At 40.5% G+C, this 16,373-nt stretch overlaps 1 protein-coding gene across 10 annotated transcripts in view; it reads right to left on the bottom strand.

Moving 5' to 3' along the window:
- Positions 1-16,373, bottom strand: part of PLEKHA1 (pleckstrin homology domain containing A1) — a 39,900-nt gene that overhangs the window by 18,183 nt on the left and 5,344 nt on the right. For all 10 annotated transcript variants that reach the window (XM_065672415.1, XM_065672418.1, XM_065672419.1 and 7 more), the window contains exons 2-3: positions 4,487-4,647; positions 1,187-1,243 (exon numbers count right to left, since the gene is read on the bottom strand). In XM_065672415.1, the coding sequence (XP_065528487.1) occupies positions 1,187-1,243; positions 4,487-4,627 (198 nt within the window). In that variant the 5' untranslated portion in view covers positions 4,628-4,647. The remainder of the gene's footprint in view (positions 1-1,186; positions 1,244-4,486; positions 4,648-16,373) is intronic.

Raw genomic sequence — 16,373 nt, 5'->3', positions numbered from 1 at the left:
ATCTTTAACACTTGTATTTTGAAGTTTTACATCTCAGCTGAACTGAAGATTCAAGGACATTTCACACTGTCAAGGACATCAGTTGTATTTTGGCTCATTAACATGAAAAGAATAGCAGCCACTTCAGAAGTCTCTAAAATGTTGCAGTGTTGGGGTAGAAGAGACATAGGAGTCTTGTTTTGAGAGATGCATTGACATTTTTACATTATAGACTACTTCTATCAAGAGTGAGGGAAAAGGCAAAGCAGCCTCTCACATCAACCCCCTTTTTCTGGGCCAGAAACAGGAAAAAACACATATGACATAACTACAAGAACTATGGGAAGTTAGAGCATCTGCCCAGGAGACACATTTGAGCTGTGGCAAAGGTGCACACGGGCACAGGTGACCACCCGTGCTCCCATTAAAAGTGAGACACAAGGGTACAGATTTCTGAAGGGGACAACAGTGAGGTCTGGGGCAAAGAAAGCCCAGAAGAAGGAAATCAGGAAGGACATAAACAGGCCTCCACAGACATTTCTGTACTCATGATATAAGCAGCATGAATAATATCTTTTACAAGAATAAGAAACAAAATGGAAGGTGGGAAGATTCCATAACACAACACAAAAAACAAAGGAAAGATGAGAAATGAACAGAAAACCAAGAGGTCAATTATTTTTCTCCACTTATTTGTTAATACAGTTCCCACTACATATTTAATAATGGAGACTTTCTTGGTTCTCTTTCAGACATATTTGCATGTGAGTGTACATAAAGTGTAATGAACTAAGTAAAAGTTAGAAACCTTGCTGTTCTATTAAAGAACTTTATTACTTGCAAATTATCACACCCAAAGACTTAATCTTCCACTTCATGAAGAGCCTGTCTTTTCTGGAGGACTAATTGGAATTCAAATACTCATAAAAGAACTGAAACATACGGTTCAGAAATATTAACACCATGCAGCACAAAGAGCTGCCATTTGGAACCACAAAACAGACACAGCCAACAGGGTAATTAGTCTGCTCCTATTTTAACCTGGTACCATTGAAGTGTCTGTAACATTTCTCTAGAATTCAGGAGCAGCAGACAAGCAAAAGGCTTCCCATGCACTATGTAAAAGGCATTTGAAACTGTCTAAAGTTGAGGACTTCAGTAGTTCTCACTAATAATTTAGCACCAAGTGTCTTATGTGTTAGCTTACCTTTGAAATATAGGTAAGTTTAATGACTCCCACAGGTGGAGATCCAGAGGGAAGATTCTGCAACAAATCATGTTACAAAGTGAAACTAGTTTATTCTCATCTCACAGTCAGTGTTTATGTATAAAAAGCAAGTAATTGCCCAAACAAAAAGAAAATCCTATGTGTTTTTATAGACAATACACAATGTATGCTTGGAGCAGGATCTAAACTACTTGTTTATTGTACACACATCTGTTAATCAACTAAAAACAGAAAGACTGCTAGAAACAAGACAAATAGTAATTGTTTCAGAGGTTTATGTATTTTACTGGAGGAAAAAGGATTCTTGCAGGTCTGCATCCAGGAAATCCGGAAAGGATACTTTTTCCTTAACAGATGGTGGAGTCTTAATGTATTTTGACCAGGGCAGGCGGAAGGGACAAGAAGTGACATTCATCTATTATGTCAGATACTTCAAAGGCTGTCTCACATATTTTCCAAATGGACTGAAAAAAATCACATCTTTTCATTTAATCCTAAAGTCATCGCAGGGAAAGACCACGACACTTCCCAAAGCTGCAGTTAAACCTCAGTATATATATATATATATATATATCCAAAAAAGGAGCTCTCTGTTCTTTTCACATCCTCGCTTAACATACTATTAGTCTTCACATTAGTGTTCACAATCAGCTAGTAGCTTACAAATACAAGAGTTAAAGAACTGAGCAATACAAAACATGGTTAACGTTTTCATTCATTCTGATGGAACAGTCTTCCTTATTCCTTTAAATAGAGTGTTGTTTTCCATTTACTTTTTTCATTGAATCCTAGAATGGTTTGGGTTGGAAGGGACCTTAAAGCTCATCCAGTTCCAAACCCCTGCCATGGGCAGGGACACCTTCCACTAGAGCAGGTTGATCCAAGCCCCTGTGTCCAACCTGGCCTTGAACACTGCCAGGGATGGGGCAGCCACAGCTTCTCTGGGCACCCTGTGCCAGCGCCTCAGCACCCTCACAGGGAAGAACTTCTATTATGTAATCTAAATCTCCCTTCTGTTACTTTAAAGCCATTCCCCTTTTCCTGTCATGGCCCTTTATGCTGCAATATCATTCTTCCCACTACAGGCCTCCCTGGATGCCCTAAGAATGATACTGCATCTGCTCGCTGATCCTTTCCCCAGCTGAAGTGCTCTTCCGTATTCCGTAGCGCCTAATGTACATCCCAAAGAGGAGCCTTAACGCTACCTACAGTCAGAAAGACAGACGCATATTGGTTTATACTCCATGCATATTTCAACAGTAAGAAGTAGGTTCTCACTATAGGCTTACCATAGACTGGTAACACTGAAATTTATAAAAAATAATTCATTTCAGTCTGCCCAAATAAATTAACTTTTACTTTATCCAACGTATTTACACCCCAGCATATACCAGTTTTATATTACAACAGTAGTGTGGTTATTGGTGGGTTTAAAACCATTATTTTCACAGCTACAAATAGAGCACTTCTATCAGCAACAAAGAGCCCAGTGAAGTTCTGCACACACCATAGACTTATCTTACATGAAGAGTTTCATCACTTCAAGGATTTAGAGTTGTCTCCAACATAGTTGCTCTATAAAAACCCCACTGCTCTTCAAAACTAGAAGAGTGGAAAAACATCAAGCAGCTTCAACGTGCCTCTTGCAAGGCACCCTTTCATTTGTATGTGGATGCTAACATTATTAAATACATAAGAAAGCCTAAATTAAAACCTCTATGAGGTGTGCAATGCAAATATTAGTGCTAAACCCCTGAAGAATTTCAATTTCTACAGCATTTCAAGCTTTTGCCCACATGCCCTGCTTAGATCACAGGAGAAACTGAAGAAAAGAATTGCTTCATCTCATTCGCTGAGATCAAACTTTTGATCTCAGTGTTTGATCTCTCCTATCCAGAAATTCTTTATTCTTTCTCCTCAGTAAGAACTGCTGAATGCTTCAGTCACAAGTCACATTCATGGGGCTGCACACTGTTTAAACGTCTGTTTTTGCTGCTGGTTCCTTTGAACAGTAGATTTCTACTGCGTTTTAACTCTGGTCTTCCTGGCAGAATGGTAGATGAGTATTCTCCTGGCAGAGTGACCCAGATCCTGTGCTTTCACTGTCTCTGTACCCAAACCTTAAGCTGTTATCTGTTCTCCTCTGTGCTAGAAAACACACTGATGCAATTACACTGTAAAAGTAGCTTTTACATAAAGGATGCTCTTCATCATGATGGATACAAGCTTTCCTCATTCATCTATCATTCATGCTGTACTGAAACTGGAACATCATTAGAAATTGCTTTTCAATAACTGGTTTTGTTGGGATAAAGTAATGTGCAACAGGTAACTGACCCATGTAAGGAAAACTGCATAATTCCACAGAAGGTTACAGGTGAATTACAAGATATGCATAGTGAAACAAGTATGTGATCTGGTTGTATCATACAGCACTAACTAGTGCCTGAGAGAACCTGTAATGAATACTCAAGGCACTTAATATATAGTACATCATGATTCAAAACTAATGACCGATTTCTACATGGGACCAAACTCAGATTCCTGTCTTATCCTTAAGTCTCCTGTCAATACTTATGATTCCATATATTGGGAATGTCACTGATGTTCATAGAATCATAGAATGGTTTGGGTTGGAAAGGACCTTAAGATCATTCAGTTCCAACCCTCTGCCATGAGCAGGGATGCCTCACACTAGACCATGATGCCCAAGGCTCTGTCCAACCTGGCCTTGAACAGTGCCAGGGATGGAGCATTTACCACTTCTCTGGGTAACCCATTCCAGTGCCTCACCACCCTCACAGGAAAGAACTTTATATCTAACCTGAACTTCCCTTGTTTAAACCCATCACCCCTTGTCCTATCCTTACAGGCCCTGATGAAAAGTCCCTCTCCAGCATCCTTGTAGCCCCCCTTCAGACACTGAAAGCTGCTCTGAGGTCTCCAAGCAGCTTCTCTTCTCCGGGCTGAACAGCCCCAACTTTCTCAGCCTGTCCTCATATGGGAGGTAATTCACTGATGTTCAAGTTTCTGTTAATGTTTTACTATTAAGTGCAATTGGTAATGTTTTACATAGAAATATGAACTGTATTTTTTCTTTAAAAGACTGCACATCCAAGAAACACTGATTTACAACTATTTCATTTATGTTACATTTTCCCCCCCTTGCTTCCAGGTCCACAAGCCAATATTAAACCCCATTATTCTGAAGTAATTTTGTTCGTCTGAAAACATGGAAATGGGGAGAGAGCCAAGAAATTCCTGCCAAGAACACCTCACCTGTGGGTTATCCATGTACCACACCAGACTGTCTTCTCGTGTGTCCAGAATGAAGTACCGCCGCAGAAACTTCCCACTATTCTCATTTTCTTCAATATCCAGGAATCCACAGATGCGATTCTGACGATCCACATAAGGCATTTCTGACCCTGGACATCACACTGAAGAACAAAAAGCATAGAAGTCAAGCAAAGTTCTTCCTTACTAATTTTAAGCTTGTTCTATGCCTACCCATGACATTTTGAGCAGTTTCAACTCGTAGTTAAAGAAGTTTCTACAGAAGAGTAAGTGAAGCGTAGCTGTTTCTTCTTCCCCCCCCCCCCCCCCCCCGCTATCACCACTGAGTTTTTAGATAGGTCTCTCCTACTTCTTTGAAACATATACTTAGGATATCTAAAACCCTAAGTGCAAAGACACAAGTGGTAAGTAGTTGATAGGCATCAAGACTAGCTTCTACAAGATCACTATGGAGCAATCAAACATTCTCCTCCACAACTTGCACAAAGTTGAGCTAATGCTAGGTTTACACTTCCTTCTTCCACACTGCCTTTCATGGTCAAGAAAAGATCTTTGTCAGCAGCTCTACTGCCAACGTTGATTTCTCTTATTTTGCTTAGGCAAATTCAACAAAAAGGCTTTTAGCAACATTGCTCACATTTTTCTTCTCTCCTACAAAGAGAACTTTATGGCTATCAGTGTTTAAGAACAGCCAAGTTTTCATCCTCACACATTAAATAATAAACAAAATGAAGTTGTACATGCAGCAGCAAAGCTGTGAAGGCACTTGCTAGCTCAAAACTGAACTCCTCCATATCCATGTGGTACTAAGTTTGAGGGTTGTAGGCTTGGTTTTGATTCTATTTTGGGGTCTGGTGGGGGGAGGCTTGCCTTTTTTGTTGTTTTGTTTTAAACAAATAAGAGCTATAAATCTATCCTGCTGACCACCTTTTCCCATTTCGCCTGCTTCACCTTTTATGGCCCTGTCTTGCTGCAGGCTATTGCATCATGGTTTCTTGCTTCCTTTTATTTTACAGGACAGTCATTTTACCTTCAGAGCCATGTAAGACCAAAGGGAAATTTGCATACTCAGCTAAAAATGGCAATAACTCAATATTTAAATATGATAAAAATCAGGTTGGTGCCAATCTTTCTCAGGGCAGGGAAGAAACAATTCAGTCTTCTTTCCATTTTGTTACAAACCCCAGAGATACAGTACATAACTCAGAAATACTACAGGTCAAAAAATATTAAACATGAGCCATAGAAGGTTTAAGCACTTCACACTTTTCATAACAAGCTTCCAGCTTTCACTGTGTAGGAGGGAAGTTTCTTTTTAATATTCCTTAAAATTGCCTACCTTTACTATTTCCTTAAAGTTATGCAATTTAAATATAGTTATATACACACACACGAGGCAGACACCTGATAACTATCTGTAGCTATTGATATACCACAGTAAAACATGATATATGGTTTCTAAAGTGGTCGGGGGAAGCAGGTATACAGATAAGCACACATTTATTTTGGGGGGATCAGATACACAAACATATAGATATATACTTGTTTTTACAGCTGTCATTTTATATGACTAAGTAGAATACCAGTCAAATTTTGCTTCAATTACTTTGAGAAACATTTTTCTTTAAATCTATTATTATGAATCTGATACCATACTGAAACAATTTTAAGTCATTTAACTCAATCTGTAAACTAACTAAGCCTTTTTTGTACCCAACACCAAATTAACCCTCTGATGCAAACTCAAGTCTGATACATTAAGCCTGGCATCAGGGACCAGATCTACCAATCTCAATTCAGTAGTTGGAAGAGATTATACTATCATGGTGATGAAAGACTATTAAAAACATTAGTGGTTCGAGTGGTTTTTAATATAAACTGTTAAATTCTGAAGTTAAATGCATTCTTGTGTATAACAAAGTTAACACACTTTGTATTGAGATGCAAGACATCAATATAGCTATATAGCTACAAGGACATGAGTTGTGTATAACCACTCCATTAAGTGCCTCACTGCTTTGTTTTTTCTTCTGTCTCCATAAGGTTTATCTCCATATTTAAAGTCGGCATTTAGGTTTAAATCTTCAAAGGCATAGGGCTGTTCAATAAAGTAACAAAATTTTCTAAGCTAATCTAAATTTTACTGCTATGTTCCTCACAATTTAAATGTTGCAGATCTAAGCCAAGTTCTGTAACCACGTTATAAGTAACAGCAAACCCAAACACCTGAGCACTCTTAAGAAAATGGCATAATTACAATGAACCTTCATCAGTAATTCACATGCTGGCTCCTGGGATCACTTCACACTGAAGCAACATCTCACCATAAGCACATCTGTAGCTAGGGGCAAGCTTAAGGGTAGATGTGCTCTAAATGATACCTCTAAGCTGGCAGAACTTGGCATCCCACATTGTTTCCATTGAAATGACTATATAAATTGTCACTTGCCAGCATTGTCCTAAGCTGTGTCCGGTGGCCTCTCAACCCTGCCAGGACACCATTTCAGCCTAATATCAACAGCTTCTGAAGCCCAGAAAAGCACCGTGCCTAAAAAAAGCCAGTATTGGTGGCTGGTTTCCTGTTTGAGCAGGCTCAAGCTGTGTTGTCTGCAGATGTGAAGAAAATGAAATAATGAAAACTTGAGTTTGAAACAAGACACAGATTAAGAGTTCTTGGAGAAAACCAACTGAATTTTCAAAGCACTTTTCCCCAATAGAAGAACCTATGTTTCAAAAAACCTTTTAAGAAAATGAAAGGAGGATACTCATAATGCTCCATTTTAAGCACTTAGCTAAGTTAAACTACTCCAGTAGTTAATAGGACAAAAGACAAAAATCAAGATGCTTTCTCTTCTTGGTCAATAAATCAATTTTCATAGGAAAAACACCCCTAAATTCATACAGGTTTTCTATTTCAATAGAAACCATTTCTAGCCTACAAAATGACACTATTTGTAGCTCCTCTGTCCTCTAATGAAAATACAGGATAAACTATCATGAACTGAAAAATTTCAGTTGTATAATACTGTTTTCTTCAGATTAGTCTGAAATTCCCCATGGGATTACTGACCTCTACTGGACTGATGCTCTTGAAGAATAAGAGATAAGAAAAAATCCTCTAGCTTTATTATGAAATTGAAATCAAACAAAATCCTGCAATTGTTTTCCAGTTTTAAAAGTCTGCTTCCACCACATCACACCTTGGCAGGATTCCACTGTAAATTAATACCAATTCCATTCAGCATTCATTAACCAACCACAAGCTGTAGTGCACACATAAAACAAATCAATTTGTGCCTTTCTTCCAGTTCCTAAAGCAACTGAACACCCATGACAAAACCACCACTACAATAAATGCCCTTCCTGGCAACTCCAGAGAGACCAAAAAAACAGCAACGATGAAATTACCACATTACTTCTAAAGATTCACAAAAGGAACTGCAGAACTCCAACGTTAATTCCTCAGGGTTGGAAATGTGGCTGGAACAGCACCAACCTAACAACTCACTTGAAAGGGTCTTCAGGATACAGATCCTGTCTTACACAGAGATTTATTTTTAATGGAATTATTATTTCAGGTGATTATAAAGCTGAAATCTCCAAGTCTGTGGATGTTTTACAGCTCTTATCACATACACAAGTAGCTATTTTCTGCAGCACAGAACAGTGCAGTAATTCTTCTGCCCACTTTTAAGTCAAATATTACAAAAATATCATAATTTCTTAGAAAGAAAAGCTGCAGGCATCGAACCTGTAACAGATCACATACAATTTCATTTTATTTTGCCTTCCCTCCCCAGGGTGCAGGGGAGGGAGGAGATGTGGGTCAATGACATAGCACTGCTTCACAAAAAGTATCCCTGTGGCTCATTCCTTCTTGGTTCTTACCATAATCCACCAGAAGCTAAAATATTGTGTGTATTGACACTGCTATGTAAGAATTCAGAAAACTCGCAGCTCCTTAAAAGCCCTTCTTGGAGGGCTGTGCTCTAATCCAAACAGGTCTCACTTATTTTTGAAGCCTTACCTCCCTCTTTCCAGTGGCAATGTATTCATATAAGTAGGTACATACCCCTCACCAGCCCAGCTTCTCTCCGATTTCGCCCTTCTTTTCGTCTGAGGAAAGATTTCTCAACATTTCCATCACAAACTGAAGGCTGCCCAGCCTCCTGGGCACCACTCTAAATAAAACCCACAGCTCACCTTCTCCCTGTCTCTCGCTGTGAATGCATGACTGCACAAGCAGAACCTGCAGAGGCACACAAGCATCTCGCTTTCACCATTTATAACACACTGCTTCAGCTCTCTACATTAACTTCTATTTTTAGTTTCACACCAGCACCTGTTCTTGAGTTCACCTCCTTCACAGACTGACTGCAGCCTCTATATCTCCAAGTACAAAGTCTATACAAGGCTATTAAATGGCATGCAAGGTAATATTTCTACAGCCCAATCTCTCCTTCGACAGCTAAGGCTCAGCTGGAGCCTACAAGGATGCTGGAGAGGGACTCTTCATCAGGGATAGGACAAAGGGTAGTGATAAGGACAAGTAGTGATAGGACAAGGGGTGATGGGTTCAAACTGAAACAAGGGCAATTTAGGTTGGATACAAGGAAGAAGCTCTTCCCTGTGAGGGTGGTTAGGCGCTGGCACAGGTTACCCAGAGAAATGGTAAATGCTCCATCCCTGGCAGTGTTCAAGGCCAGGTTGGACAGAGCCTTGAGCAACACGGTGTCCCTGCCCACCCCTGGGGGTTGGAACTGGATGATCTTAAGGTCCTTTCCAACCCTAACTATCCTATGATTCTATGAATTCCCACAAGTAATCATAACCCATGGACCACCAGCTTGCTAAAGAAGGTGAAACTTCGTACAAATAAAAGACCATGCAATAGGTTTTGCACTACCCACCAGAAAGCTTAAGCAATCAAGCAAGATGAGCACTGCTCCTTAATACCTTTTAGCTTTATTTTACACTTGCTTTCCCCAAGCTTTGTGTATAATTTTATCATCATTATTTTTTCTTTAGAGTAACACTTCCACTTCCTGCTTTATTAGTGTATGGGCATTCTGAACTTTGGATTTAACCTGCCACAGGAGATGACTTTGGGGTTCCTTTTCTATGAGCTGAGAAGATTAAGAAACATACATTACCTACTTAGTCATCTCTTTGAAATGATGAACAGCACTCATAAAACTCTGACTTGATAAATATAAAATGATGCCATGAGTCATGCCCATCCCTCCTCCCCACCCCCTTTTTAAGCTCTGCTATTGACACCAGCTTCATGGCCGCAGAGGGAAGGCAAGCAGCATCTCATCAATCCCCAGGCCTTCCTGCACTTCCAGGGACAGCTTCATTATTGAGTGCTCTTGGCTTTTGCCTAAGCAATTATTATCAGCTTCCTGCTGTAAATCAGCTACTCTCCAGTTGGTCATCTCCTTTACTGGCCATTTACTCCATTTACTGACTCCCAAGGGTAAGGGATGAGTTCAGACTGCCCTGCTGATACCCTGAAGAGCACAGCAATGAAAGCATTCTTCTTGCACACATTCAGGACAAGAAGGAAGGAAAAAATCCAACCCTGAGATAAGCAGCTCAGAACAGCCTCAGAAAACAAGTCACATAAATCTTCCAGGAGAGTTGTTCAAGCTCCTTTATTTTCAGCCCCTTGAAACCCTTTGAGGAGAGGCAGAATGCTGCACAGATAATTTGAACTGAGAGACAATGTCTCTGCTCATCTTTCACATACCCCTGAAAGCCACAATCTGCTAAATACCCAAACCATGACAGAAAAACACTAATCCAGGAGCTGGAGAGATGATTTGGGTGCATTTCTGATGACAACCAAAGATAATTTAGAATCATAGAATAATTAGGGTTGGAAACGACCTCAAGATCATCAAATTCCAACCGCCATGCCATGGACAGGGACACCTCATGCTAAATCATGCCACCAAAGGCTCTGTCCAACCTGGCCTTGAACACTGTCAGGGATGGAGCACTCACAACCTCCCTGGGCAACCTATTCCAGTGCCTCACCACCCTAACAGGAAAGAATTCCTTCCTTATATCCAATCTAAACTTCCCCTGTTTCGGTTTGAACCCGTTACCACTTGTGTCCTGTCACTACAGTCCCTGATGAAGAGTCCCTCCCCAGCATCCCTATAGGCCCCCTTCAGGTACTGGAAGGCTGCTCTGAGGTCTCCACGCAGCCTTCTCTTCTCCAGGCTGAACAGCCTCAACTTTCTCAGCCTGTCTTCATACGGGAGGTGCTCCAGTCCCCTGATCATCCTCGTGGCCTCCTCTGGACTTGTTCCAGCAGTTCCATGTCCTTTTGATGTTGAGGACATCAGAACTGCACACAGTGCTCCAGGTGAGGTCTCACAAGAGCAGAGTAGAGGGGCAGGATCACCTCTTTCGACCTGCTGGTCATGCTCCTTTTGATGCAGCCCAGGATACGGTTGGCTTTCTGGGCTGCGAGCGCACACTGCCGGCTCATGTTCATTTTCTCATCGACCAGCACCCCCAAGTCCTTCTCTGCAGGAGTGCTCTGAATCTCTTTCTCTGCCCAACCTGTAGCTGTGCCTGGGATTGCTCCGACCCGTTAGGACTGACTGTTTAAAAATTACCCAAAGATTTTTACTGAATCATTTTTATTCTGAAGGGCACAACAGACACTGTGTGCTTCTGCTAAGCAGAGAAGACGTGACTTTGATTTGCTAGAAGCGCATGAAACTATTAGCAATGTCTTAACTACATCTACAAATGAGAACTGGAAGACTCCAAATTTAGATTCCAAAGTGGTCAAGAAGAAGGAAAAAAGCAGCTGCAAAAGGCCAGTATTCACCTGGAAGAGAATTCCTAAGCATAAGAAGTTAACCTTCAATATTAAACGACATGAAATAAGTACCAGTAGCACTAACCTCTTCTATCCCTGATCAAACTACTAGGCATATCAAACAATGCATCCCTGTTCACAACAAATCACCTGATGCAACCTCCAGCCAGGCCACAACCTAGAAGAATCATCGTTTGCACTGATGAATCATCTAACAAACTAGCAGCCTTTATCTTGCACTTAAGTCTGAGTAAGACATCTTGTCCTCAAATTGCATCTGATCTGCTGTTTTCTTGAAAGACTTGCTAAATCAGGGTAAGCCAACTATTTCCTCTTTTTAAAGTGTACTTCTTCAAGTCAAAAGGCTGTAATTTTATTCATAGAATCACTAAACGGTTGGGGTTGGAAGGGATCTTAAAGCTCATCCAGTTCCAACCCCTTGTCACAGGCAGAGGGACACCTTCCTCTTGACCGGGTTGCTCCAAGCCCCATCCAGCCTGGCCTTGAACACTGCCAGTGATGGGGCAGCCATATTCCATATTATCTACTACCTAAATTCCACAGCATTAATCCCAGCTGCTTTCACCATGCAGCTTTAACCAACTTTTATTAAAATATACATTTTACAACAGAAATGCATCAAACCATACAGCTGATACATCACTACACACTGAATCCAGTATCACCTGCAACATCCCAAGACACTTGGTGTAATAATATGCCAATAAGAAACACTTGGCTCAAACTGAATTGAGATGAAGTTATCGTGCACAAAGAATGCATGAACATAAAGCACCACCTTCTTTCCTAATGCACTGGCAGTTAAGGTTTTGCACTCCCAACTCCAGACGCTTGCTCAGAGAGCCACAACCACTAACCACAGAAAACGACATCAAATCCATGCACAACCCCTTCGTCCTTAGACTAAACTTCACTAAAGGTACCTTTGTCCAGGTAAAAATATCAGTGTGTTTTATGGGAAGATTGGAATTCAAAGGAAAACATTCTGAAGTTGTCCAAATCCATCATCTACTGGCCCATTTCAAATAGCGATCTGTAGGCTTCACAATGGAGCAGACTGGTACTTCCTCAAAAACATCTGCAGGAATTTCTGTAAGTGACATTTCATGCTCTTAATTTAACTCTTTCCCTCCAGTTTTAGGTATTTGCAATAGCAGCCAAACACTCTGGGATATGGTGAAACAAGGAAATACACTGCACAGGATGCAAAATTCCTCTCTATCACTGATCTCTTAAGACAGCCATAACAAAAACCATATCTATTAATGTTTTCTTGCCTAAATAAGCCACGTATTGTAGCTGTCCCTTTAAATGCACTGAGCTAATGCAAATCAAAGGAAGCCTCCTGTGCACTGAGGCCATTATGAAAGACACTCTTGAAAATTTATCTATTAATAACTTATGAGTGATGACTCTAGCCTAGAAAGCAATAAAGTAAAATAACAAAGTTAAAAGACAATGAAAGAGTATGTTCAATAAGGCAAAGTTTTTACAACAGTCAGAAGCACAGTTTTCACCACTTCATATTGAGTTTAGGTAATCCAAAGTTACTCAAAATGAGATACGACCAGAGATGAGGAAAACAAAATACAGTTATGCTCATCCACTTGGACTTATCTCATACAATCCTCAAACCCAATTTTTAAAGCTTATTAATTTCAGTTACGGACTTAATGCTTAATAAAAAAGCAGGTTCAGAGTTGATTATTAGTTACAATTATTTCTAATGTTATTATGAGCCTTTTAAAGAAGCGCTGTATGTGAAACTCCAAATATGACAAATTAGATCCTTGTTCTTGAAAATGCTTACATGCATTAGTCTATAGAAATTATTCCATTCATTACAACTAAAGCATATTAAAAATTAAGCAGGGAATAAGCACATTACTTACCAAGATTATTTAGTATTATTACTAGCTACTCATTAGTAAAAAAACCTGTTTTATTTCAGTTGCTGGTAACTGCTTCATCTGGGCCAACCACTCTGAGAACTCAAGATTCCACACAGTGCCAGCTATTTCAAATTCAACCCAAACTTGTCTTCAAATGTGCAAGGCCAAGAGTCTCAAAATCACTGCAATGAATTTGAAGCCCAAAAACTACCTCCATAAATCTACAACTCCTGATGAACCTTGTTTGACTTGAGAACGTTCAACTCAAAAAGAAGGTGAGGGTGGTTAAAGAATAAGTTTGCCATTTTTTCAGGCAGTGTTGCTGATTCTCACTTCAAATCCTGGCTACAGACTCACCAGCACAAACAAACACAGACCTTCTTCCTGTGAAGTATGCAAAAAAAAAAAAATGAAGAGGCCAGCTGGTTAGGAAATTCACAGGCTGGAAATATCTTCTTCAGTTTTCACAGCGTACTCTTACATTGTTAAAGAAATAGCAGCATGTGCATAAGAGTGTGTTCAATTCATACTGAAAGCATTACTTAGAAAATAAAAATCATCTGCCTCAGTAGCACCAAAACATTCTGCTGAAAACATCGGGTAGAAGCCAAACAGAGGGAAACTTATGAGTGCTGCAGTAGTAAAAGATCACCTTTTACATACAGATCCAAAGTCAAGTTCCAAATTTAAATGCTAGAATATAAGGCAGAAGTTCTTCCCCGTGAAGGTGCTGAGGTGCTGGCACAGGGTGCCCAGAGAAGCTGTGGCTGCCCCATCCCTGGCAGTGTTCAAGGCCAGGTTGGATGGGGCTCGGAGCAACCTGCTCTAGTGGAAGATGTCCCTGCCCGTGACAGGGGATTGGACCTGGATATTCTTAAGGTCCCTTCCAACCCAAACTGTTCTGTGATTCTATGAATATCATACTCAGACTAATTCCATTGAGCTATACATATTTAAGACACTCTAAATCCAGCTCTGAATAGCTGAATACCTGTGAAGGGTGATTTCACATCGCATGTCTACTAGTAGCACAGCATATTAGAGGGTACCTGAACACATTTAACAACTTGGTCTGCAGTGAGCTCAGAACAAAGCAAGCAAGCAGGTATTTTAAACACTCCTAACCAAACTGTAGAGTCTAACAAAGCCTGTAAACAACTGATTTTTTCCACTTCATTCGAAGTATCAAATAATGAAAAGAACACTGTCAGATGAATGCCTGGTTTGACCTTTTTAAAGAATGTATAAGGATTTAATGAAACCAAAGCACACAAAGTAACTGAGTATCAATTTTGATTTTACAGATCTAACTTAGCAAATTCAATGAAGAAAAAAACAATTCAGAGGTTCATTTACATTAACATTTCGGGTAGGAAAAATTATTGCCATGAAGATTTCACCTCACTGTGATTTTAATACCGTGGGACTTTACAACACAGACCACGTTCAGTTCATTGCATAAGCCACTATGGTAGCCAGAATGCCCAATACACCAAAGACTAGATACCTCCTCCAGAACAGAGCTTATTTATCAACCATACCAGGATTCACAGTGATTACGACCGATCTCAGAGCTCTTCAGTAAGCACAAGTTTAATGAAAGTTCTTTAGGAAGAAGTTTTTGTCTGACTCACGTAAGTGAACCAACACTCATTTACAAAACACATGCCAGCTCCTGCTTACCATGGTGGGAGAAGAAAATTGAGCTCGCATCAAATGGCAAGGTTTTCAGGTCATTACCTTCCCCCTCTGCTTTTTTATACTCCTTAAATTAAGAAAATGAAATCCCACTCCGGTATTTTTAATAAAAGTCTCACCTGACACAGATAGAAACTCCATAACATAAAAGCTTATCTGCAGTGATAGGTTTTGAAATGTGGTGCCCGCACACACTTGAAGCACATACTTCACTCTAACTTCTCGCGCAATTAACTTCCAGCAGCCTTCCTCCTTGGAAGCAAGCTGTGAGCGCATGGAATTGTCCTTGCATCAGGTACAGCCCATATCTAGTTGCTGACCTTCTTCTTTACCTTTCTTCTTACTTGTTCAATGACACAAATACCAGCTTACAGCACAGCTGTTGTCCTACATGGACACTGGTGTTTCTCACAACATAAATTACAATGACTATGGAGAATAACAATGCTCCTCCTACAGAGTAATCCCAATACTAGCAGGAAGTCATCAGGCTCCTGGCACTCAGCAGGATTGCTGCCTGACCTATACACAGCAAGGCGGAAATACTCCACAAGAATCACAAGTCCCGTGTATGTGTAACAACATGCCTGGAAATCCTGAATTTACCAGGAGTATGCAACAGAGCGGCTTTCAACATACTGTACTGCAGCCTTCCCCCAAGAAAGGAACAACTGGAACCCCCTAAAAAAGGCTGCTCCTCTACCTGAACATTAGTGCAAAGCAGTGTAGGTGAATTTAAGGAGGAAAAAAGGTTAATGAGGAAAAATAAACATGAGCAAATCCTGAAGTCCTGAATAAGTAGGAACACTTCTCAAGCAAGAACACAGAATCACAAAATGGTTTGGGTTGGAAAAGAACTTGGGATCATCCAGTTCCAACTCCCCAGCCATGGGCAGGGACACCCCAAACTAGATCATGTCGCCCAAGGCTCTGTCCAGCCTGGCCTTGAACACTTCCAGGAATGAAGCATTTACTTCTTTGGGCAATCTGTGCCAGTGCCTCAACACCTTCACAGTAAAGAACTTCTTCCTTATATCTAACCTGAACTTCCCCTGCTTCAGTTTGAACCCATCACCCCTTGTCCTGTCGCTACAGTCCCTGAGGAAGAGTCCCTCTCCAGCATCCTTACAGGCCCCTTCAGACACTGGAAGCTGCTCTGAGGTCTCCACGCAGCCCTGCTCCCTCACTTTGCAGCACTACCACAGCCAGGCAGTAGAAATACTAGCTGTAGAAATAATTCACCAGATGAATTATTAGTATAGCCCAAGTTCCCATCTGCTGTTATACACCTCCCTAAGGAGTTAACCAATATATTTAACAACATCTTTTGAAGTGCAGTTTAAGAGGGCTGCTCACTCCTAGAACAAACCTGCCATGTAACTGTTTTAGTGCTTAACAGCAGAACGCTTAATTAAGT

This window comes from Lathamus discolor, chromosome 3 (assembly GCF_037157495.1).
Source record: "Lathamus discolor isolate bLatDis1 chromosome 3, bLatDis1.hap1, whole genome shotgun sequence".
Taxonomy (NCBI): domain Eukaryota; kingdom Metazoa; phylum Chordata; class Aves; order Psittaciformes; family Psittacidae; genus Lathamus; species Lathamus discolor.
This window is presented reverse-complemented; position numbering and strand designations above follow the sequence as displayed.